The sequence below is a fragment of the Solanum dulcamara genome, chromosome 9, assembly GCF_947179165.1.
Source record: "Solanum dulcamara chromosome 9, daSolDulc1.2, whole genome shotgun sequence".
In the NCBI taxonomy this organism is placed as follows: domain Eukaryota; kingdom Viridiplantae; phylum Streptophyta; class Magnoliopsida; order Solanales; family Solanaceae; genus Solanum; species Solanum dulcamara.
Genome location: NC_077245.1, coordinates 74490811 through 74515187, shown reverse-complemented (window position 1 = coordinate 74515187; position 24377 = coordinate 74490811). Strand labels below are relative to the sequence as shown.

Here is a 24377-nt window from a genome sequence, read left to right as displayed (position 1 = left end):
TCACCCTCAGCTATAAATGCATATATGATGTAGCATTCTTGCACTAATGGTTGTTCATGTCAAGATAGTTACATTGTCCAAAACCTAAAAAAGACAATTCGTGAAAGTATTTTGCGTGCCAAAAAGTACTTTCTTCCATGTCAAAAAAGGGGTGTAATTTTTCACGTGTAAAATAATACATCCAATGAGAAGGAAACACGTGGCTATTGTCGTTTTTCGTTTTTCCAGAGTTGGTTGTTTTGTCTGTAAGTCCAAATATTAGTTGGTTGTATATTTCTTCCTTAACAATATGGAATATTCCTTCTAATTTTGCGTCTCAAAATCCTTGTACTTTTGACAAACTAAATTTCAGTCCACAACTTTCTTTTATTATAGTTATGCCCAATGGGTTAGTTTTTTTTTTTTTCTCCTTTCTTTCTTTTTCTGTTTATTTATTGAGAAAAACGAAAAATAAATAAAAGAGGATTAGCTTTTATGAAAATAGTTAATAATATTTGTTAGATAATAGCCATCCTACCTTTAGCGGTAAGATTTGCGGACACGTTAGCTTCTTTAGACTCCACTTATAGATTTCATTAGATTTATTATTGTACTAAAATTCAGTAATATTTTGAACTTGTGATTACATTTTACTATTTTATTTGTAAATTTGTTATTTTTTTCATTCTCTTTTTGATATCTAGCGTGACTTGGAATAAGGAGAGAGCATTTTTTTTTGGTAGAGAAAAATATTATATCAATGATAAAAAGAGTGACCTTTTTTATCCTTAATTGTTGAAATGTTTCAAGTTTTATGACCTGTTGACCTCAATTATAGTTTCTCCCGTCTCATTTTCAATTAATATTAATAGGTATTTGGTAATATTATTTTTTTTCATTAAAATATGGTCAAAGTAGACAATAGATGATTTGTGTGTTACATGTGTATATTGAACATTCAAACTTTTAGACCTCAATTATTGTTTCTCCTTATCAATTTGAATTTTCATGAAGTAATACACTGGTTTCATCCCTTAATTTTTTTTGATTTTTTTTTGATGTTCGGTATTCGCATTAGTCGAGAAATCCCATATTGAGAAGTAAAGTTACCTAACAAAGGTGATTCCGTACCCAGGAGACTCGAACCTGAAAACTCTGATTAAGGATGAAGGAGTACTTATCACTCCACCACAAGTGTTTGTGATTTAAACTTGAAATTTCAAAATGAATTTTGAACCCTCAACCACTAAGCCAACTTCTAATCTTATATATATAAACACAAAAATTTTACAAATATCTTATATATACAATATAATTTATTATCGAGGGGGTTCGAGTGAACCCCTAGCTACACCCTAGATCTGCCATTGTTAATCACATACTCATATTTAATTTATCACTTATTCATCACAAGTCTTTTTTTTGAGCTAAAGATTTATTGAAAATAATTTTTCTACTTCACACCGGATAAAGATAAAATTTACATAAAATCTTAATTATTATCCCAAGATGACCTAGTTTTGAACTAAATGAAACCTTAGAAAACATCACAAAGCCAAAACCAATTATGTTCATTGGGTGCAAATTCACCATTTTGGTGGGACCAAAACTAATATAACCCAAAAACACAAGGGGGTACAATAAAGACAATTACCAGTCATTTTAGTCCATTAGCAAGGCTTTTAGTAATTAAAAATTGACCACTAATTTTTCACTTAAATGTGTTTGTGTATGGCCACAAATTATATAGCACTCCAAAAAAAATGCTGTACAAGTCTCATTTTGTCTGCATTCTCAGTTGCCTAATCTGTTAGGAGAGTAATTCAAGTAAATTGAATCTTCTCTCCCATTTTTTTTTTCTGAAACCCCATTTCTTAACAAATCTTTTGAGACCCAATTCTTTGAGCTTCTCTTTGGATTCTTTCTGGTCTTGGTTTTTGATTCTTGAATTGGTGAGTAGTGTTGTCTTTTACTCAAAATTCTTCTTTTGTTGAAAACCCCTTTTTGAATTGGGGAAATTCTTGAAGAAAGTTTCAATTTTTATTTTTTGTTAAGTTAATTTATGTGATCATGTTTCTAAGTAAGTTGTTGTAGTTTTGTGTTTGAATTGTGCTGCTCAAATCTTGCTTTGTTTCTTTTTCTGTTATAGTAAGAGTTCAAATACTTCAGTTTTATTCCAACAGGGAAAGATGTCAACTGGGTCCAAAAGGGATTTGAAAAAGATCCCTTTTTTTGGCTTGGGGTGGGGGTGGGGGAAGTGGCTGGGTAACTGAGTTTTGGTGAATATTGAGAACTTAAACTAGCTCCAACTATCTTGGGATTTAGCCATAGTAGTTTAGTTATGAGTTTTTTTGGGTTTTTTTGGGAGTGGGGTTGAGGGGGAGATGGGAGAGTGGGTTTTCTACTCTTTTGTTGGGTATATCAAAGACTAGTTTTGGTTTTTGACTCTTGACTTGGTGAGTAGTGTTAGCTTTTACTCCAGCTCTTCTTTTGTTGAAGCCCCTTTTTGGATTGGTGGAAATTCTTGAAGAAAGTTTCAATTTTTTTTGTTAAATTGATTTATGTGATCATATTCCGAAGTAAGTTGTTGTAACTTTGTGTTTTCATCTGATTTTGTTTGAATTGGGTAAGTGGTTGTAACTTTGTGTTTTCATCTTAGTTTTGTTTGAATTGGCCTGCTCAAATCTTGGTTTGTTTCTTTTTCTGTTACAGTAAGAGTTCAAATACCTCAGTTTTGTTCCAACAGTGAAAGATATCAATTGGGTCCAAAAGGGATTTGAAAAAGATCCCTTTTTTTGGCTTGGGGGTAGGGTTGGGGGTGGGGGTGGGAGGGTGGCTGGCTAACTGAAATTTGGTGAATATTGGGAATTTATAGCCAGCCCCTACTAGCTTGGCATTGAACCATAGTAGTTGTAATTATGGATATTTTGTTTTGTGATATTTAATGTATATTAGATGAATATTGGTTGTCTTATGTTTCAGGAGTGTGAAGATAGACTTGGGTGATCGATAAAAATGGCGGCAGGAGCTGTTCCAGCTTCATTTACAGGCCTGAAGAGAAATGAAAATGTTTTGGGGTTCACAAAAAGTATGAATTTTGTAAGAGTTTCTGACTTACAGAGGGTTAAGTTTCGGCGAACCAAGGTTTCTGTGATAAGAAATGCAATTCCTGATCAAGAGACCATTGAACTTCAGCCTGTGTCCGAAGGGAGTCCACTACTAGGTAGGTACTGCAGAGCTTCTAGTACTTTGCCTTTTAAACTGTTGAATACAGTCTATACTAAATTTTAGGTTTCGATGATTTTAATCTGTTATATGAAGCTGCAAAACTAGTGGAAGAAAATAACGGGTATAAAAATGAGAGATTATTTTACGTTGTAGGAATCCTGTAGGAAACTTGTCATAAAAACTTAATTGGAATAAGTTTGCAGCAACTTCTCTTAGATGTTGTTCGTGGATGCTACTTATAGGAATTTAAATTTGACATTTTGATATTCTGCAAAAAATCTTCATTTTTATAATTTGGAAGTGGAAGCAACACATTTATTTGTGTTCACTCTCTGATGACTGATGTACACTTCTTGCTACAGTTCCTAGGCAAAAATATTGTGAATCCATTTACAAAACTGTCAGAAGAAAGACCTGCACAGTGATGGTTGGGAACGTGGCTCTTGGTAGCGAACATCCAATTAGAATTCAAACAATGACCACAACAGATACAAAAGATGTTGCTGCAACCGTAGAACAGGTTCTTCTTCTACTTCACAATTAAAGTGAGAGGTGGCATTCTGCTCTAACTGTATCTGCAATGAAATTTGTGTAGTGCTGTATTGAAGCTGGGTTTACTTCTTTGGGTGTCCTAAGTTAATACTTCTTTGCATGCCAATCTTCTTTACTTATTTTTACCTACTTTTGGTTTGGGGGGTGGGGGGCTTGGGAACGGGGGAGCTCTACCTATAAGCTTACCATTTAATCATTATCTGACCTTATCCTTTTTGTGTTCCCCCCAGATCCCACTTATGGGATGACATTGGGTATGTTGCTGTTGTTGTATCCTTTTTCTGTTTCCTGAGGATTTTCTCGACTACAAATATCCAGAATGTTCTAATTTGTTAAATTGTCTCGTCCATGACAGCGTTTTCTTCTCATATCAGTAGTAAGATAATGTTCTTGGTTCCATCTTAATCAGGCATTGATTATTATTTTACTCTTTTCTTTCTGATTTTGCAACCTTTTTAAGTCTGCTATATATAGAACCTCATTTTGAATTGAATGCAACATATCATCACAAATGCTACTTTCTTCGATGTTGTGTAAGTTTATTCCCATTTCTGTTTGGAATTTTTCAGCAAGCTTTCTACTTAATCATATAAATCAATTCCCAGCCCACGAGGCAAAATTTTTTGTTTTCGAATTTCCAATGATTTGCATGTTGTATCTGAACATGCCTCTTTAATGAGCTTGAAACCTAAAAGACTAAAGAAGTCTAGCCATGATGCTAATTCATGTTTACGCAGGTGATGAAAATAGCTGATGCAGGAGCTGACATAGTTCGAATTACAGTCCAAGGGAAGAAAGAAGCTGATGCATGCTTTGAAATTAAAAATACTCTGGTCCAAAAGAAGTAGGTCTCTTTTTTCATCAGTATATCTCGATATTTGATGGACTTGATGATATGAACATATTTTATTTCATCAACGTTCTGCACATGCAGTTACAACATCCCTCTGGTGGCTGACATTCATTTTGCTCCTGCTGTTGCACTTCGAGTAGCAGAGTGCTTTGACAAAATACGTGTCAATCCTGGAAACTTTGGTATTTCAGCCTCTGCCTACATGATGATCTTTTGGAAGAGCCAGGAGAGTAGCTATGATCTAATCAGTTAGTTTCTTTCAGCTGACAGGCGAGCGCAGTTTGAGCAATTAGAGTACACAGAAGATGATTATCAGAAAGAACTCGAGCATATTGAGGAGGTCAGACCCACTAGTATAAATACTATATTTGTTTTTACTTCCAATACATGTAAAGATAATTATTAGCCCTTCTTTAGATGATACTTGAGAAGTCAGTAACATGGTGTAAGGTGCTGGTCCTGCAAGTTGGAATGTCTTTAATTCATTAGTTATTCTCGGTCCATTTTCCCTTTTCTTGGCTCCTATAAGATATGAATCATATTGATGTAATCATAATATCCTCTTTGTTTACTGCTGGGCAAAAGATATACATGTGCTAAAAGATGCAGTCAATATGCTAGCACAGACAATACTAAACAAGATTTGCTTATCAAGCTGACAATAGGTCTATAATCATCCTCTATACGATACTCTGCCTGCTCATTATTTTTGTTCAGCAAGAAATTTCCCCTTTTATGATGGAGCATATTCCATTGTGACGTCTAGCCTTCTACCTCTTTGAAGAGTCTAATCCGTTTTCAATTGAATTGCTTCAGGTCTTTACACCATTGGTGGAAAAATGTAAGAAGTATGGACGTGCAATGCGCATTGGAACAAACCATGGGAGCCTTTCAGATCGCATTATGAGCTATTATGGGGACTCACCTAGGGGAATGGTGAGCAGTAACTGAATTATGTATCTGGAATATTCTGTTCTAATTTGTATCATCTAAATTCGAAACAGGTTGAATCGGCATTTGAGTTTGCAAGAATTTGTAGAAAGTTGGACTTTCACAATTTTGTCTTCTCAATGAAAGCTAGCAATCCAGTAGTTATGGTTCAGGCATATCGCCTTCTTGTAGCTGAGATGTATGTTCAGGGATGGGATTACCCTTTACACTTGGGAGTTACTGAAGCTGGTGAAGGTGAGGATGGGAGAATGAAGTCTGCAATCGGTATTGGCACACTTCTTCAGGTATACTACTTTTATCCTGGATGAATAACAGTAAAGGCTGAGCATCTTTTGTAAATAACGTCTTTATTCATTTTGATGGTTCCAGCTTCATTTAGACAATTTTTCTAGATATACCAGATATTTTCAACTCAGTGATGCGTATTCATTGGTTCAAGCAATGGGGTATTTCTCCAGCTTACTAAGGACATGACCTTAGATAGGAAGGTTTGGAGGTTGAGGATTAGAGTAAAAGGCTAGTAAGTAGCTGAGTGCTGTCGTACTTTATGTGCGAGAGGTAGGGTGATATTTAGTAGGCGTGTAGTCTCTTATTCTTCAGTATTACTACTTCTTGTCTCATTTGCTTTATATCTTTCTATTATATTGTCATATTATTCTTGCAATTCTGCTTCGGATACATTTCTTTAAAGCCAAGGGTCTATCGGAATCAGCCTCTCTGCCTCACAAAAGTAGGGTTAAGGTCTGCGTATATCCTACCCTCCCAAGACCCACTTGTGGGATTACATTGGTTATGTTTTTGTAAGTAGGGTTAAGGTCTTCTCTCTCATCTCATCTCACCAACGGTTAGTGCACCCCCCCCCCCCCCATCCCACCTACCCCCCCACCCAAGCCACCACCTCCCCAAATGATCACTGGCGACCAGTATTTTCGGCGAACAATATTTCAGCCAGATCTCTCTCTCTCCCCTCTGTTCTCTCTCTTCTTCCCTTCTTCCTTTGTCTGTTTTTTTCCTCTTTGCCTGCGATCGGAAAATCCCCCACCAGTAGGTTTCCAGGCAATTTCTGCACAAGTATTTCCGGTAATTCCTGGCGGTGAACACTATTTTCGGTCGGTGAACAACATTTTCCGGCAGAGAACAGCGTTTCCAGCGGCAAGCAGAGATTTCTCATTGGTGAACAGGTTTTATTTACTTGGAGTTGGTACCTCCAATAGCCCATTCTCCGCCTAATTAAATGCCTATTGCATTGCTACTAGACTATTGCTAACTTGTGTTTTACTATTGATCCTTCGTTTATCTTAGATTATCCTTTCACTAGCGTATATTTGCTTTTCTGGCTTTGGTGAAAGATGATAGACTAGGGTCATTTTCTCGATTAGGATCGGGAGCCAGGGTTGGGGGGCTAAGGGGGTGGAGGGAGCTTCTAGATTGAGAGTAGGGTCTTGGAATATTGGGACTTTATCGGGAAAGTCCATAGAGTTAGTTAAGATTCTTAAGAAGAGGAGGATTAATATAGCTTGCATCCAAGAGACTAAATGGGTAGGACCTAAAGCTAAGGAGGTGGACAGGTACAAACTTTGGTTCTTGGGCAAGTCGAGGTATAGGAATGAGGTAGGGATCTTTGTAGATAGTGAGCTTAGAGATCGGGTGGTAGAGGTTAGGAGGATCAATGATAGGATGATGGCAATTAAGTTAGTCGTTGGAGGGCTCATCTTGAACATTATTAGTGTCTACGCACCACAAGTGGGGTTGGACGAGGAGATAAAAAGACGCTTTTGGGAGGACTTGGACGAAGTGGTGGTAAGTATACCGCCTACTGAGAAGTTATTCATAGGAGGAGATTTCAATGGGCACATTGGGTCTGTTTCGACGGGCTACGACGAGGTGCATGGAGGATTTGGCTTCGGGAACAGGAATGGTGGAGGAGTCTCACTCCTGAATTTCGCAAAAGCTTTTGGATTAATAGTAGCCAACTCGAGTTTCCCAAAGAAGGAGGAGCACATGGTAACTTTCCGTAGTTTGAGGGCTGCGACGCAAATAGACTTTTTGCTCCTTAGAAAAGATGATAAAGGCCTCTGTAAGGACTGCAAGGTCATACCAAGTGAGAATCTTACAACCTAACATAAGCTATTGGTGATGGATTTGGAGATAAGAAGGAAGAAGAAGATGAGGGTCGTGGATGACCGACCGAGGATTAGGTGGGGTAGTTTGACTCCGTCTAGTGCCCTAGAGATGGGGGAGAAGCTGATGACTATGGGGGCGTGGGATATTAGGGGGATGCGAGTAGTATATGGGATAGGACGGCCAACTGCATTAGGGAAGCAACTAGAGAGATATTGGGGGTCTCATGAGGCTGCAGTGGTGGGCACCGAGGGGATTGGTGGTGTAATGGAGAAGTCCAAGGGAAGATAGAAGCATAGAAGCAAAGAAGCAGACATATGTGAAGTTGGTAGATAGCAAGGATGATGAAGAGAAGCAGACGAACAAGGAAAAGTATAAGATGGTGAGAAAGGAGGCGAAAATGGCAATTTCAGCAACTAAAACGACAGCCTTTGAACGCCTTTATGCAGAACTAGAGGATAGAGGTGGGGATAAGAAGCTATTTAAGCTCGCCAAGGCGAGAGAGAGGAAGGCACGCAACTTGGATCAAGTGAAGTGCAGTGGTGGGCACCGAGGGGATTGGTGGTGTAATGGAGAAGTCCAAGGGAAGATAAAAGCATAGAAGCAAAGAAGCAGACATATGTGAAGTTGGTAGATAGCAAGGATGATGAAGAGAAGCAGACGAACAAGGAAAAGTATAAGATGGCGAGAAAGGAAGCGAAAATGGCAATTTCAGCAACTAAAACGACAGCCTTTGAACGCCTTTATGCAGAACTAGAGGATAGAGGTGGGGATAAGAAGCTATTTAAGCTCGCCAAGGCGAGAGAGAGGAAGGCACGCAACTTGGATCAAGTGAAGTGCATCAAGGACGAGGATGGTCAAGTGCTGGTACAGGAATCCCGCATTAGACAGAGATGACAGTCATACTTTCATGAACTCTTGAACGAAGGAGGGGACAGAGACATTGTGTTGGGAGGTTTGGAGCACTTGGGTAGGCGTTGCAACTTTAGATATTGTAGGAGTATAAAGGTTGAGGAGGTTAAGAGAGTTGTTCGTAGGATGCGCAGGGGAAGAGTGACAGGACCTGACGAGATTCTCGAGAAATTTTAGAAGAATGCAGGCAGGATAGGACTGCGTTATTTAATGTCATTTTCAAGACAACAAAAATGCCAGAAGAATGGAGGTGGAGTACAATAATTCCCATGTACAAGAACAAGAGAGACATTCAAAGCTGCAACAACTATAGAGGTATCAAGCTGCTAAGTCACACTATGAAAGTGTGGGAAAGAGTGATGGAAATGAGGGTGAGGAGGGGTGTGTCTATTTCAGAGAACCAGTTTGGATTCATGTCGGAGTGCTCGACTACAGAAGCCATTCATATTGAAGGAGATTGGTGGAGCAGTATAGGGAGCAGAAGAGGGACTTACACATGATATTCATTGAACTAGAAAAGACCTATGACAAAGTGCCAAGAGAGGCCCTATGGAGATGCTTGGAGGCTAAAGGTGTACCTGTGGCGTACATTAGAGCGATTAAGGACATGTATGATGGAGCTAAGACCAGGGTAAGGACGGTAGGAGGAGACTCGGAGCACTTCCCTGTTATGATGGGGTTGCACTAGGGATCAGCTCTTAGCCCGTTCCTATTCGCCCTGGTGATGGATGGATTGACGAGACAAATACAAAGTGAGGTGTCTTGGTGTATGTTGTTCGTGGATGACATAGTCCTGATTGACGAGACTCGCAACGGAGTTAACGATAAACAGGCGGGCTGGACACGGACGTTGGAGTCTAAAGGATTTAAATTGAGTAGGACCAAGACAGAATACTTGGAGTAAAGGTTCAGTGGCCTGCCGCGTGAGGCTGACGGGGAAGTGAGGCTTGGTACCCAGGCCATTCAAAAGAAAAGAAGCTTCAAGTATCTTGGGTCTATTATACAGGAAGATGGGGATATCGACGACGATGTTTCACATCATATTGGTGCAGGGTGGATGAAATGGAGGCTCGCCTCCGAAGTGCTATGTGATAAGAAAGTGCCACCAAAACTCAAAGGCAAGTTCTACAAAGTGGTGGTTAGACCGACTTTATTGTACGGGGCTGAGTGTTGGCCAGTCAAGAAATTTCATGTTCAGAAGATGAAAGTCGCGAAAATGCGAATGTTGCGGTGGATGTGTGGGCACACTAGGATGGATAGAATTAGGAATGAAGATATCCGAGACAAGGTGGGAGTGGCATCGGTGGAGGACAAGATGCGGGAAGCGAGACTGAGATAGTTTGGGCATGTGAAGAGGAGAGACACAGATGCTCCAGTGCGGAGGTGCGAGAGGTTGGCTATGGACGGTTTCAGGAGGGGCAAAGGGAGGCCGAAGAAGTATTGGGGAGAGGTGATTAGATAGGATATGACACAGTTGCAGCTCGCCGAGGACATGACCTTAGATAGGAGGTTGTGGAGGACTCGGATTAAGATAGAAGGCTAGGTGGCTTATCTTTTCACCATAATAGTCGTAGTTTTGCTCGTTTGTCTTATTACCATTTGATTTCTACATTTGATTGTTGCTTATATTTGTTGGGCCGGTATACTTTGGTTAGCTTATTTATCTATAGTAGTTAATGCTCCTTTCTTTCCGGACTGTCCTACCATGACTTTCTCGCTCTCATTATTCCTTATTTTCATATTGTTTGATATGTTTGGTGCTATCTGGCCTTTGTCCTGTTTTCCCTCTCTTGAGCCGAGGGTCTTTCGAAAACAACCGCCCTACCTTTCAAGATGGGGGTTAGGTCTGCGTACACTCTACCCTCCTCAGACCCCAGATGGTGGGATTATACTGGGCTTCTTGTTGTTGTTGTATGTTTTTGTAAGCAATATGGTATTTACTGTCAATTGAGGGAAAAACAAGAAAGTATTTCTTAAATTATGCTAAACAGAAGATGTGATTAAGCTAAAGGCTGTAATCTGTTCAATTCAAATGGCTTCATCAAGCAACAGAAAATACATAATCATGATTTATCACATTTGGATTTTTAAAAGGTAAACTGTGTTTATGCCCAGAGAATTAGTACAATAAGGAATCTTACAGTTTCTCACTTTTAGTTTTTTTAAATGCTTGCTGTGATTTTTGATAAAAGTAAATGTATTGCTCTACTTTCTAAAGAAGAAATCTTTCTTTTTATGCAGGATGGTTTGGGTGATACAATACGGGTTTCCCTAACTGAAGCTCCAGAAGAGGAGATAGATCCCTGTCGACGATTGGCAAACCTTGGAAAAAGAGCAGCTGCGCTTCAGCAAGGAGTGGTAATCCTTTCATCACATATGATTGCGTATGAATGTGCTTTTGGACTTAAAGTTTGACAAAGTAGTAAGATTTCTACTTCTTTTATCAGGCGCCTTTTGAAGAGAAGCACAGACGTTATTTCGACTTCCAACGTAGGTCAGGGGAATTGCCAGCTCAAAAAGAGGTCAGTTTTAAAACCTGAGCAAACTTGGTATATGAGGCTTCATTTTGTGAAGCAAACAAATGTTTGATTTTTGTAACAGGGTGATGAAGTAGACTACAGAGGCGTACTGCATCGAGATGGTTCTGTTCTCATGTCTGTAACTTTGGATCAATTAAAGGTCTTATCTTGCACATCTCTAAGAATTATTTGTAATATATGGTTCTACTAATCGTTTCTATACATGCTAATTTTATAGCTCTAGTTGTTCTCTTCAATTTTATCTTCCCTGAAAAATCGCATTATTTTTTGTTTTGCAGACCCCTGAGCTTTTATACAGATCATTAGCGGCAAAGCTTGTTGTTGGCATGCCATTTAAGGTCTATTTGATGGATTTCATTGCACTGTGTACTAAACCGATTCTTCTCCTCTTGTTTTGCACCGTCTTTGTGCTAACTTATAATCAGTATCAATTCAGGATTTGGCAACTGTGGACTCAATCCTATTGAGGGAACTTCCACCACTAGATGATATAGATTCTGTAAGGACCCTTTTCTTTTCTGTGTAGTAATTTAAGTATTCACGTTATTTTCGTTGATGATCCGACTAATGTGTGTTAAAAGTTTAGCATTTCTAGTGCACATTTTTTTTTTTTGAGAATGGTAACAGTTTAGTGCACATTATTTTGATATATCGATTGTTTACTGAAGCTGCGAGAGTGACTTGATTGTCAATTTTTTTTGTTGCACATGAACAGCGTCTAGCTCTCAAGAGGTTGGTCGACATAAGCATGGGAGTCATTGCTCCTCTCTCAGAGCAATTGACAAAGCCATTACCCAATGCTATGGTCTTGGTTACTCTGAAAGAGTTGTCTGGTGGTGCTCACAAGCTTCTTCCAGAAGGTGTGTGGTACTTGTATTTGTTCTGCAAGTTCTTTGAATTGACTATCTTCCAAAGGTTTTGGTAATCTGGCTAGACGTGGAAACCTCCTTGTAGGTACACGATTGGTTCTGTCCGTGCGTGGCGATGAATCACATGACGAGTTGGAAATCCTGAAGAGCTCTGATGTTACTATGGTTCTTCATTATCTGCCATACACAGAGGAAAAAATTGGCAGGGTTCAAGCAGCCAGGAGGTATGTTGCATCTCGATTAAAAATATTCACGTTCTCTTACAGTAAATCAGTTGGCATAACCAAATATTATATGTTCCATTTGTATAAACTTTCTCAAAGGCAGACATTACCACAGAAAACTGCTTAGCTGCTGCTTCTTCCCATTCTCTACTTCTATTGACACTGTTAACTTGAGCATGTCTGCTTTTGCAGGCTTTTTGAGTATCTTTCTGAGAATTCCTTGAACTTTCCGGTGATTCATCACATACAATTTCCCAGCAGCACGCACAGGTACGGAAAGAAAGACATGAATGACCTACAATCAGACGTGGAGTTTTTCTTTTGTAATTTAGCTTACTACAATTTTTCAATATGATAGGGATGACTTGGTGATTGGTGCCGGGACAAATGCCGGAGCCCTCTTGGTAGATGGGCTCGGAGATGGTCTTCTCTTGGAAGCTCCAGACAAGGATTTTGATTTCCTTAGAAATACATCTTTCAATTTGCTTCAAGGTTGCAGAATGCGGAACACAAAAACGGTAATGCTAAGTGAATGGACACAACAAGAATCTGAACAAATCTATAGTACAGTACTCATTTTTCATATCTGTCTATCCCTTCCAGGAATATGTGTCATGCCCATCCTGTGGCAGAACTTTATTCGATCTTCAAGAGATAAGCGCTCAAATAAGGGAGAAGACGTCACACTTGCCTGGTGTTTCAGTAATTACGTGACCCTAATGCTTACTGTTATTGAATAGCTTAATTTTCTGAGTATATATTCTGATGATAAATAGAAATGGCTCATGTTATGTTTCTTTTTCCTTCTCAGATTGCCATCATGGGTTGCATTGTGAATGGACCTGGGGAGATGGCTGATGCCGACTTTGGATATGTTGGTGGTGCTCCTGGGAAGATTGACCTTTACGTCGGCAAGGTACCAAGCTTTATTTCCCTTATCTCAGTGCTGAGCGCAGATGTATCTGGCTTGCACTATTGACTACATAGTTTCTTAGAGAAAAATGTCGTTGAAAGTATAAATATTGGAGTCGATCATCATAGTTTCTTAGAGAAAAAATGTCGTTGAAAGTATAAACATTGGAGTCGATCATCCTCTTTAGCCATCATACAAGACCTGAAAGAAGAATCAAAAACCTCTAGATGCATGTATGCTATATCTCCCTGCGGCGATGGTTATTAGTACCTCTCAACTAACTGAAAATACTTAAATATCACAGCTTGTAGTCCTTCAATCGTACACAATTAGCCCAAACATAGTTAAAGAAAATGAAATAATTTGATGTGCTTTTTTGAAGGAATACCGATCAGTTGTACTCAGATTGCTTGTGATTGAGGGAGTAGTAGTTGTTGATAGTTTTCAAAAATTTTGAACCACTTGTCTACTACGCATCAATACCAAACAAGTTGGACCATGTGTCCCTATTTAAGCTCAATTCATGTCACTAATATGTTTCGATTGCTTGTGAATTAATTTTCTACCAGACGGTGGTAAAACGCGGAATTCAAATGGAGCATGCTACGGATGCATTGATCCAGCTTATTAAAGATCACGACCGCTGGGTTGATCCTCCTACCGAGGAGTAAAATTAAATCGCAGTGTTCAACAGATGGAAATGATGCAGACTATCAACTACAGCCAACATAGCAACTCCAGAGAGCTGCCATTTCCAAGCAGCAGAGGAGTTAGCTTTTATATGTTGTAGAATTTTATGTAACATGAAAAATGCAGAACATTATAAATTCATGTATCAATCAATACAAAGCTCCTAGTCCCCTTCTCGGGAATCTAGTGAAATAGGTTGTATCATTGTTTATTGATGGCTCATCTATGATAAGTGGGAGTTGTTCGGAATGTAAACACCCTCTATCTCCAACTCTAAGGTCGTGGGGTTCGAGTTATCAAGAGCAAAAAAGTAAACACCCTCCATCTTCAACTCTAAGGTCGTGGGGTTCAAGTTATCAAGAAAGCAAAAAAGTGAGAGCTCCTATATAGAGGTAAAAAAAGAAAAAAATTGGTAGTAATAACAACTGAGTTTTTAAGTTTTATACGTAGATGGTATGATAATATTAACATTAAAGTTATGTCAAAATTTATATATTATTTTTTGTTAAATAATATATAAAATTTTATAACAATTCTATCCTTGTCAATTTCGAGTTGCGACATAAAAATCTATGAACTATATATTGTGAGAATAAACAATATGTCAACCAAACAATTGATTCCTTTATGTAAGGAGGAGTTTTATAATACAAATGGGAAAAGAAACCAGGAGCGGATATAGCCTTATGGCTATAGTCAAGCTTTATGTGAATCCACAACTTTCAACACTATATACAATAGCGGACCGATGAATTTTATGAAGGGGGTTCAAAAAAAATTAAACACGCTAATAAAAAAAAATAAAGTGCTTATTCAGATTCAAACCCGCGAGCTGAGACAAGCTAAGGCGAAATATTGAACCTCATTTGTCACTGAGCTAGTCCTTTAGCTTATACTCAAAGGGTTCAATGTTAAATATATACACATAAATTAAAAAATTTATCTTATATATACAGTGTAATTTTTTAACGAAGGGGGTTCGGATGAACCCCTCAACTACACGTGAGTCCGCCCCTGACTATATATATAGGTAAAGATTTACTAAAATATCAATAAATATTAAATTTGAACTCATAATTTTAACATTAACAAAGAATTATGTACTTCCTTTTATAACTTATAGTTTTACAATCTGTGCATGTTTTTGTTGCTCGAAATATAAATTCAACTGTTATTTTGAATAAAAATACACCAACTCCAAAATAGGAGTACGTACTCCATTGTTATTCAATGATTAAAGAATCAAACAAATATAATGAAATTCTCAAATACTACAAATATAAGCACCATATAGATTTGTATATAATGTGATATACTATGTGGAAAAATTGCATATATATATAAGCACCATATAGATTTGTGTGTATATATGAAAAGCATGCAACTCAAAGAAAATCTCTCCGGCCAGCGTACCCGAATTGTGCTCGTCGGATATTCTGCCGGCGTTTCTTGTAAACCAATGCTCCGAGACCTACAACACACGCCGCCGCCATAACTCCGAATGCTACTCCTGCCTTCTTTCCGCCGTTCATTCCACCGTCCGACGATGACGACTCATTCACCTCCACCGTAGTACTCTCCTGGCTTATATCACTCGCAACTACATCACTCGGAGACGGAGCAGGAGATGGAGGATCTGTTACGGGAGACGGAGCAGGAAACGGAGTAGCACTACCTCCGCTTACAGGTGACGGCGCCGGAGCAGAATTAGGAGAGCGATCTGTTTGCGAAGGTAACGGAGGAGAACTCACACTTGGTGACGGTGACGGAGTTCCAGGAGACTTAGCGATCAGCGGTAAAGAACCTAGATCTCCACCTGATTCCGGTGCCGGACTTGGAGAATTTTCCGGCGAATCTGCACAAATACATTGCTGTATAGACAAAATCGCATAGAAAAACGTGAAACACAGCACGCGAAGCGTCGCCGGCGACATTGCCATTAAAATCGTAAGTACTTTTTTTTCAGAATTCAAAAGATCTGCAATATCAAAAAAGTAAACAAAACTCGATTAACGATGCATTAACAAATTGCAGATCTGGAAATAAATAGAGTAATAATAGTAGTAGTAGTTAGTGTGAAATTAAAGTTGTAAGGCTACAAACTTGCGAAGAAGAGTAAAATGAAGTTAAAGGCGAGGTTGACACAATCATGTTACTTAATAATTACTTGATTTCGTGGCCGCGTAGAGAGAGAGAGAAAAAAAAAGCGACGGAGATGAGTGAAGATAACGTGAATGAGATTGAGGAAGACGGCGGATCCGGAACTGAATACACTAGATTAATGGGAAAGGTTCTGGACTTTTTGTTGGTTGCGTGAACAAGAGAGAAAGCGGAGGTGACCTTCGTTAGTTTGTTTGTTTGTTCGGGTAAATTTTGTTTTAATGTAATAATTCGTAAATCAAAAAAAAAAAAAACTAAAATGGATTTGTCTAGTAAATTTATTTTAATTTTAAAGTAGGATCAATCATATAGGTATTGAAATGGATAGGTAGCTCTTCTGTTTTCTCATTCTGTTACTTGATTTGGAGTTGGAATCTAATCAATTTAAATTCACGGTGAAAGTTTAACTTTATGTGGACGGTAACAACTTACCCAATACATGTAAATATTTGCCGTGACTTTATTCTCACAATCATGACGATCATTTAAGTATTAATCTATTTGTTACTTGCTTTAGAGTCGGAGTCAGACTAACTCGAACTCAGTTCGAAAGTCCCAATTTAAAGTGGTAAAGTACCTCTATCCATGGTGACCGTAAAAACTTATCCGAATAAATATTTATCCTGATTTTATTCACACAATCATGATGATCATTCAAGTATTAATCTATTGATGCAAATTCATTTTTATTTATTTTTATCTCATAAAAATCATTTAATTATTCAATAATCCATTTTAAAAGCTATTCTCATCGAAAAATGTATATATTTGGTTTTTAAAAATTGCACCTTACTTAAGTGGCAATGCCACTTCACACATTTGAAGGTCTACTTTCACACCCAAAAAATATGAAATATATGTCTACTCTTATAACACAAAGAAAAAGGTTAAAACCATAACATTTTACCAAGAACCACTTCTATAATAAATTAAAACAAGCGTTTATACTATCCATTTATCCAAAATATATTAGCACATACATCTTAAAATGTACTTATCTAGTACCTACTACAGCAAGTAAGAATAACCTAATGGTATAAAAATTCCTTATACTGAAGATATATATAACTTATCATTTATAAAGGGACATAAAACTTTTAACTCAATTAAAAAGGAAAGGAAAGAAAAACAAGTTCCGAGGCCATCGTCTATCTAGTACTAATACAAAACAAACTAGAAGAATAACAAAGAAAAAAAAAGTAACAGAGCTATGTAATTTTCATAGTTCATCTTTTCCATTGTTAGACTCGACGATGTCACCTTCTTTGGCTTCCGAACTCTCTGATGTAGTTGTCAAAGCTGGTTTTGGAAGCTTGAAAGGAATAGTTGCGTGTTTCTTGATAAACTTGTACAATGCCACCACAGTTCGGTCAGCATCAACTGGGATCTGTAGGATCATACAAAAGGCGTTACCACTTGCTATTTCGCGTATTTTACATGGAGACGTAAAACAAACAAAATAATCAATCACTTACCGGGTCTGCGGTCTTGTTCCCTGCTGGGAAGAAGAGGAGTGTGGGAAATCCTTCAGCCTGCAAAAGGAGCAGAAATGACCTCCCATTTAACAATTGCATCCAAATTTATTAAAAATGAATCATTTTTAAATGATAAACAAATTGACTTTGATTCTAACTCAATCTCAAAAGCTAGCGAGAATCGTTCAAATCACATAAGCAGACCAAATCCCTCATCATAACATGATGTAGGACTCAACACCCCCGAAAAACCATGCCTACCAACGGGCATGTGAACAATATAATATCGGGTCCCAACATTGATAAACCAAGAATAGGGATGGGTCTGCATTGATACCATGATAAGAAATGGATTTCGGCTTTAACAAGGTGAGAATTGTCCAGGCCCATATGTAGACCAAGTCCACCATCTCACCTCCGATGTGGGACTCAACATTTGTTTAATGTCATAGCAACACGTCTCAACCGAACATAAATGAACAATGCAAATTGATAAACTATAGCTGCAGAAACAATCAGTAGAAGCAGCAGTCCATGACCAAACTATGACACTTGTTCTGATTAAGGAAACTACCTTTCCTTGAGGATGCTCATTCGTGGTACCATCCATTTTGGCTATAACAAGAGACTCAATGCCGCGTAAGTGCTTTGCGAGCTTGTTGTATGTTGGTTCTAGAGATTGGCAATGCCCACACCATGGTGCGTATATCTTAAAACGAAAAGTAACAGTAGTCACAACGAAAAGAACACTGAGTAATGAAAAGAAAACCAATAGAGAGAATTCATTCTGAAGCCTTTAGTAGTAGCTTGGATATACCTCCAGTAGCACATCTTTTGACTCGTCCAGAACAATGTCATCAAAATTGTTCCCAACTACTATCTTCACGTTCCCCTCATTCTGTAATAATCAACACACGAAACAGAGAACTGAATCAACACAACTATATGGAAAAAGATAGGTCAGGAAGGGAAACAACTTACATCCTCAGGAATAGGGTCTGATTTATAGAAAGATTTGAGCTTGTCAGCCAGAAAATCCTCTCCAAATGCCTGACAGATAAAAAGATCAGAAAAATGCAATTTAGAGGTTCCTGACTGGAACATTTAATAAGAACATATCCGGCAAACACAAGGAGGCATTCCACCTTAAGCTTCTCAACAGTGATCTCCCCATCAAATATGTATTTCCTGGGATTCTCATTTCCAGTATATCCAATAACCTATAGGAAATAAACAAACAAGACGAATTAAATATTTAGTAACCTTGGTCCCAAAAGGTCATATCAAGCACATTATGATCTGTTGAAACAACCTTTGGAGAATCTCCAGTGGCTCCAAAATAATCTGATACAGGTTTTCCAACTTCTTCATCATCCATGTTGACAAAAACAAAGATAAGCTGCATTTATACAGGAAAAGAATACACGGTTCTTGTCATTTGAGAGTATCTTCACTATCCATTTTTACGAAAAGACAGATAAGATGCATTATCCAGGAAAATAACACAAGCTTTTAATTTATAGCATGATCTTTTCCTTTTAGCAAAAATTATTTTCCTGCTCTTTCATTTTGATTCCTCATAATTGAAGAAGCTTTGTGAAAAACGGAACAAGTCATCATCCAGAAAGACAATCTAGAGCAGAGTACTCCAACCTTAAGTTAATTTTTTCAATCAATGTGGAAAGTACAAGCATTCAATTTACATTTTTCATCTCGTATGCGCATTATAACCACCATGGTCACCGTACTAACCTCGTCTCACTCCTCCAACCAACATATATGCTATCAACTTCAGACCCATAATTTGCATTAACACCACTGAAATAACTTGAATCATACAAATGGGTAAATCTGTATGTAGCTGATACATATTTTCATTGAAGTTGGTGTTATTGATGTCTAAGCCAATTATAGGGATTGCTGAAGGACAATCAGATGGAAATTCATTGACAACACAAAGGGAGCACCTTCTTTTTAGTGAAGATGTTCTAAAATCTAGATCTTACTTTATGTTTTACTCGATAAGATAAAAAAAAGTTCCTATGAATATCTCTCATGGACTAAGTTGCGCAGACTCTTCACTTTCTATGCCGCACCCGTGTCGGATTCTCCAAAAATACACTACTTTTGGAGAATCCGACACGCATCCGTTGACATTTTTGAAGAGCCCGAGCAACATAGCTCATGGATGTAAGCATTTGGTGTATATCGATTGCACTCCTAATGATCTTCTTAATGTCTACTATAAGAGGGCAAGCGGCATGATTTATGGGTAGGAAGCATTCTTTTCCAGACAAGAAGTTATTATAAGCGATGAATCCACACAATACAAAGGTCTGTACAAAACCAAAGACTGCATTAATATTCTCAAAGATTAAAACAAAACTTAATTACCTTTCCCTTGAAAAGTTTTGCAGCTTCTTGAAATGTTGGGAATACTTTATCTGTATCATTTGTTCTAGCAAAGAGCAAAACCTGAGTAGAAAGCATTAACCATAAACACTTCCATTCAAAAAGTCAAGATTTATTACACAATATCATATCTGTATTACCTGCTTCTTTATTGGACTCAAGAAAATTGAAGCTCCACTTTCTCTAGTAAAAATTGTCACCAGAGGAAGCTTGTTGGCAGATACAAACTTAACTATTGCAGGCTTGGTGAATTGACCATCTGGAGGCAAAAATCAAAAGAAAAGATAATGAGGCATGTACTCTTCATCTTTCTTTTATTTCTTCTCTTGAACTTCAAAAGATTATAAAGTAATTTAGCAGCTAGCCTGGGGTACTAAAAATTACCAATTAAACACCCTCCGTGACCCTGAATAGTAACCCATAAAATTCTTGTCTAACCCATTTAAGACCAAATCAATGGAATTACAAAATGATCTTTGGTTGATAAAAGCTATGTTGATTGGACTCTCCAAAATTGTCACACCGTGTCGGATCCTCCAAAAAGGTAATACTTTTGGAGGATCCAACATGCATCCGGTGGGGTTTTTGAAGAGTCCGACCAACATAGGTTAAAAGTATACATAAGCTGAAAAACCTTGTGTTAGCGCCCCCAAAACTCCAGTAGATATAAACATAAATGTTGATACTGGCAAAACACCAAGATTCTTTTGAATTGAGTAAAAAACATGTGTGCATAAAATGGATTTTATGCAAATAAATTATGTAGGCATCCAATCTCATTACAATGTAAGAAATTTCACAACCTTCAGCGAATTTTAAACATCCAATTTGTATCATGTGAAGTATATGCAATTAGACTAATTGAAAACTAGACGAATTTACAACGCTTGCCACAAAATTTGCCGATTTGCCCCCAAGTAAATAAAAAAATTGCCTATGAACATGAGGGCAGAAATCAATCAAGTTTTGTCAGATAAAGTTATCCAAAAGAAAATATACAATTCAGAATTGAACAAAGAAAATAAGAGGAACAGCTAACCATAATGCACCACTTTCTCCTCTTCCTTTTTAAGCAAGACTAAAGCTGGGCGTTTAACAATGTCTTCAATATTGAATAGCTTAGCCACGTTAGGATTTGTTGTCTGGTAAAAGTTAAGATCATCCTCAAGTTTTGAAGCAGCAGCAAGTTGCTTTGTTTCAGGACCCTATAATTGTTTAGACATTCCCAACATGAGGAATTAAATGAATAAAAGGCTGATGACAAGGAAGACATCTATTTGCAGTCAATCAGAGGTATTCTACCAAGAAAAATGTAGAATTTTTTATGAAAATACTATGTATGAATCATATGACAACTGATTCCCATGCTCAAAATGAAAGATAAACATTATAGAAGAGCACATATATAACAGTAAAAAGAGATAAAAGTGAGGTTCCAAGTTAAAATCCATACAAAATAATTAAAGAAATTAGTTGAGTTGCAAAAAACATTCAAAAGAAAAAAAGAGACAGTGATTTTCCAATGAAAGAGGCTGATAGGATAGGTAACGGATAAAAAGTTATTCGTTGAATTGCCACGGCAATGTCCAAAACAAAAAATTGTGAGTAGTAGAAAGTTCACTTTTTCACCGATCAAAAAAGAAAAAAGATTCAAAAGAGAAAGTTATGCCAATGGATAACAGCCAGTAAAAGTAACCAATAAGAATAAACTATCACTAACATGCTAGAGTAAGCAGTACATACCACCAAGGACTCAAGGAACCCTAAAACGACTTTGTTTTCAGAGGTTAGTACATGTTCAGCGTCCTCTGTTGTTGTTATATTGTAAATGCCAGGTCCAATCTTCTTCTTGATCCAAGTCACAATTGCATCTCTAAAGTTGAGATTTATTAAATTCAGATCAACATGCAAGTGAATTTGATAATCCACAAGCCAAAAAGAAAGAAACGGGAAGGGGGAAAGGGGAATACACCTGCTTCAAACAGCCATTTTCAATAATTCCAAAAACCATTAAAGGGAGCATGACAAACAGACAAAGTCCTCAATTTTGGCCCTTCTGAGGCTCATTAAACTGAATAGAGTAAGTTATCAGAAGAGTAACAAGGAAGCAGGAAAATTTCCACCATTATGATTTTGTAAAATTCTCTCCATTTGACATATTTAAACTAAAGATCCCATTTTTTGTGAGCTGGTTCATCCTCGCGAAAACAAACAAACCATGATTTGCAACATTTTATTCATTTGACAAAATGAAACTAAAAGATCCCATTTTTGCGAGCCGGTTACTCTTCTTTTCACCCTCGCGAAAACAAATGCTACCATGATTTGCAACATTTTCTCCATTTACATAGTGAAACTAAAGATCCCATTTTTGCAACCTGGCTACTCTTTTCACCCCCACACGAAAACAATCGTCACAAGACACGAAGGAAAATTGCCTCACACCGGTGCAACAGTGCTGCCATAAGGCAAGAAGCATAAGCTCAACAGTGCCACTAACCCAATTTATCGCTCACTACATTAGGCAAGAAACATACTAGTAGATCAAGAAACTCATAAGTAGCTATAATCCTCCAAGTCAAAAAAAAAAAAGAGAGTCCATTTTCAGCTTATTGTCTCTAAATTAACAAGCATTTGTTAAACACAAGTAACTACATAAAACTAAGAAACTAAAATCATGTTGGAAGCACCTCTCTCCAAAAATGGACACTACAAAATCCATATTAGTCGAGCTCCAAAAAAAAGGAAGAAGACTCACTTGGTTCTTTGGCCACTGTAAGTTTTATGCTCACCATCAACAAAAAAATAAATAGTAGGAAATCCTTGAACCTCATAATTTTCCGCCAGCTCATTCTCCACCGTAGCATCAACTTTAACCAACGGCACATTTTCCACCTTCAGCTCCGTCGCAGCGGCGGCGTACTCCGGTGCAAGTTCCTTACAGTGACCACACCACGGTGCGTAAAACTCCACCATCACATACTTATTATCCTCCACAAAGTCACTGAAATTCCTATCTGTCAAAACGACGACGTCTTTATCGTCGAATTTAGGAACTTCATCTTCCTCTTCCTTCTCATCATCAAACCTCGACGGTACCTCAAAATCGTCGTAATTCTCAAAGTCCCCGTCGTCGTCATCGAAATCTTCGTCGTCGGAGAAGGTGTCGGTTGGGAAAGTGTGCTCCGGCGCGGCGTCGTTTACGTCGTCGACTTCTAGGAAGCTGAGGTCTTCATTGTCGTCGTCAGCGCCGGCGCCGGCGAGTGATGGAGTGAGTAAGAGGGAGATGAGGAGAAGGGAAGAGAGAAAAAGGAGGATGAGTCGACTCGCCATTTTGAGTCAGTAGCGAGTTGACTCAGATCGATGCGATTTCTGTATTGAGAGATCCGACAGAGACAGTGTGTACTCTTCTCGGCGTTTCTTCAGCGTTTTTAAATTTGCAATTTTGACCCCTACATTGTTCTCAAATTACATTAGGTACCCCGAGTTTTGAATAATACTTTTCGTTTTTTTTAATGTTTTAATTTAAAATTTCTAATTTAAAAAAGAATAGACAATCTTATTCATTCAATCATGACTTTGTTGATCTCAAAGATTGCATGACAGTTTTATAATATCATTTTTTGAATATAACAAATTTATTGCATTGAGAAACGAGTATAATTATTAATAAGAATAAATTAGAAATTAAGTAATAATTATATATATAATAATTTTAAAATACAAATATAATTTTAAAATACAAAGTACAATTTAAATAACAAAGACTAAATATCTCGTTCAATGAATTCTTTTTGAGTCATTTGCACTTTTAGGGGTCGTTTGGTGGAGTATATAAAACTAATGTTATATATAATATATTAGTAATGTTTGTATTAGTTATGCGTACATTAATTATTCATATAATTATCTTTCATACATTATTTGATTTGGTGTATTAAAAATAAAATGTATTGAATAGAAATATTTATTTACAACGATATTCTCAACAATTATTGTGGAAAAGATGTAAAAATAGTTTTGAATGGTAATTGAGTCTTTAACCATACTAATGCATGCATTAAATTTTCTTGCATTATTAATACCTAAATATTTATGGTATTAGTAATACATACACACCTTAATACCCAATAAAGTGTATAACATTAAAAAATGTACCAAACAAGGTATCATTAATATATAAAGTTAATGTATGCATTATTTTTGCTAATATACTCCTATTTTGTGTTGGTCTTTAATATTTGTCCTCTATAATACATAATTTTTTGTGGGTTATAAGTTTATATTTTTATACCATAATATTCTATAAACTATATCCCCACATAACTTTCGTTTCTAAAGAACTTATGTCTAATTAGGCATAAGTTCGATTGCTAAAGACAATATTAAAATCAACCGAAACATGCAATTTTACGATTCTTATATTAAGAACATATTTGAATTGATTTATTTTAAGTATTTTAAAGTTAAAATAATTTTTAAATACTTTTATATAGTT

The 24377-nt window shown here is 37.3% G+C and overlaps 3 protein-coding genes across 3 annotated transcripts; 1 reads left to right on the top strand and 2 right to left on the bottom strand.

Annotated features, from left to right (window-relative positions):
• The first annotated feature begins 1730 nt into the window (after positions 1-1730).
• Positions 1731-14087, top strand: LOC129904093 (4-hydroxy-3-methylbut-2-en-1-yl diphosphate synthase (ferredoxin), chloroplastic). Its single transcript, XM_055979623.1, has 20 exons — positions 1731-1931; positions 2962-3202; positions 3570-3727; positions 4497-4603; positions 4694-4794; positions 4876-4952; positions 5429-5548; positions 5617-5847; positions 10838-10954; positions 11044-11118; positions 11198-11275; positions 11415-11474; positions 11573-11635; positions 11852-11996; positions 12091-12229; positions 12422-12499; positions 12588-12747; positions 12833-12931; positions 13041-13145; positions 13712-14087. Exons 2-20 carry the CDS (start codon positions 2995-2997, stop codon positions 13811-13813), a joined length of 2223 nt encoding a protein of 740 aa, XP_055835598.1. The 5' UTR covers positions 1731-1931; positions 2962-2994; the 3' UTR covers positions 13814-14087.
• Positions 14088-14972: 885 nt separating this feature from the next.
• Positions 14973-16198, bottom strand: LOC129902984 (vegetative cell wall protein gp1-like). Its single transcript, XM_055978455.1, has 2 exons — positions 16000-16198; positions 14973-15810 (listed from the first exon to the last, which is right to left on the bottom strand). Exon 2 carries the CDS (start codon positions 15770-15772, stop codon positions 15218-15220), a length of 555 nt encoding a protein of 184 aa, XP_055834430.1. The 5' UTR covers positions 15773-15810; positions 16000-16198; the 3' UTR covers positions 14973-15217.
• An 829-nt stretch (positions 16199-17027) lies between these two features.
• On the bottom strand, positions 17028-23297 carry LOC129902582 (protein disulfide isomerase-like 1-4). The gene is made up of 12 exons (XM_055977909.1): positions 22638-23297; positions 21623-21752; positions 20919-21084; positions 20020-20138; positions 19862-19942; positions 18780-18866; positions 18613-18687; positions 18449-18517; positions 18285-18365; positions 18042-18176; positions 17468-17524; positions 17028-17379 (listed from the first exon to the last, which is right to left on the bottom strand). The coding sequence occupies exons 1-12, from the start codon at positions 23210-23212 to the stop codon at positions 17212-17214; spliced, it is 1743 nt and encodes a 580-aa protein (XP_055833884.1). The 5' UTR covers positions 23213-23297; the 3' UTR covers positions 17028-17211.
• Between the last annotated feature and the right edge of the window lie 1080 nt (positions 23298-24377).

Coding starts and splice junctions, on each gene's coding strand:
- LOC129904093 (XM_055979623.1), top strand. CDS start 2,995: ATGGCGGCAGGAGCTGTTCCAGCTTCATTTACAGGCCTGAAGAGAAAT. Junction 3,203..3,569: donor CGAAGGGAGTCCACTACTAG/GTAGGTACTGCA, acceptor TTCTTGCTACAG/TTCCTAGGCAAAAATATTGT. Junction 4,604..4,693: donor AATACTCTGGTCCAAAAGAA/GTAGGTCTCTTT, acceptor CTGCACATGCAG/TTACAACATCCCTCTGGTGG.
- LOC129902984 (XM_055978455.1), bottom strand. CDS start 15,772: ATGGCAATGTCGCCGGCGACGCTTCGCGTGCTGTGTTTCACGTTTTTC.
- LOC129902582 (XM_055977909.1), bottom strand. CDS start 23,212: ATGGCGAGTCGACTCATCCTCCTTTTTCTCTCTTCCCTTCTCCTCATC. Junction 18,688..18,779: donor CCACTGGAGATTCTCCAAAG/GTTGTTTCAACA, acceptor TATTTCCTATAG/GTTATTGGATATACTGGAAA. Junction 18,177..18,284: donor CAAAAGATGTGCTACTGGAG/GTATATCCAAGC, acceptor TTTCGTTTTAAG/ATATACGCACCATGGTGTGG.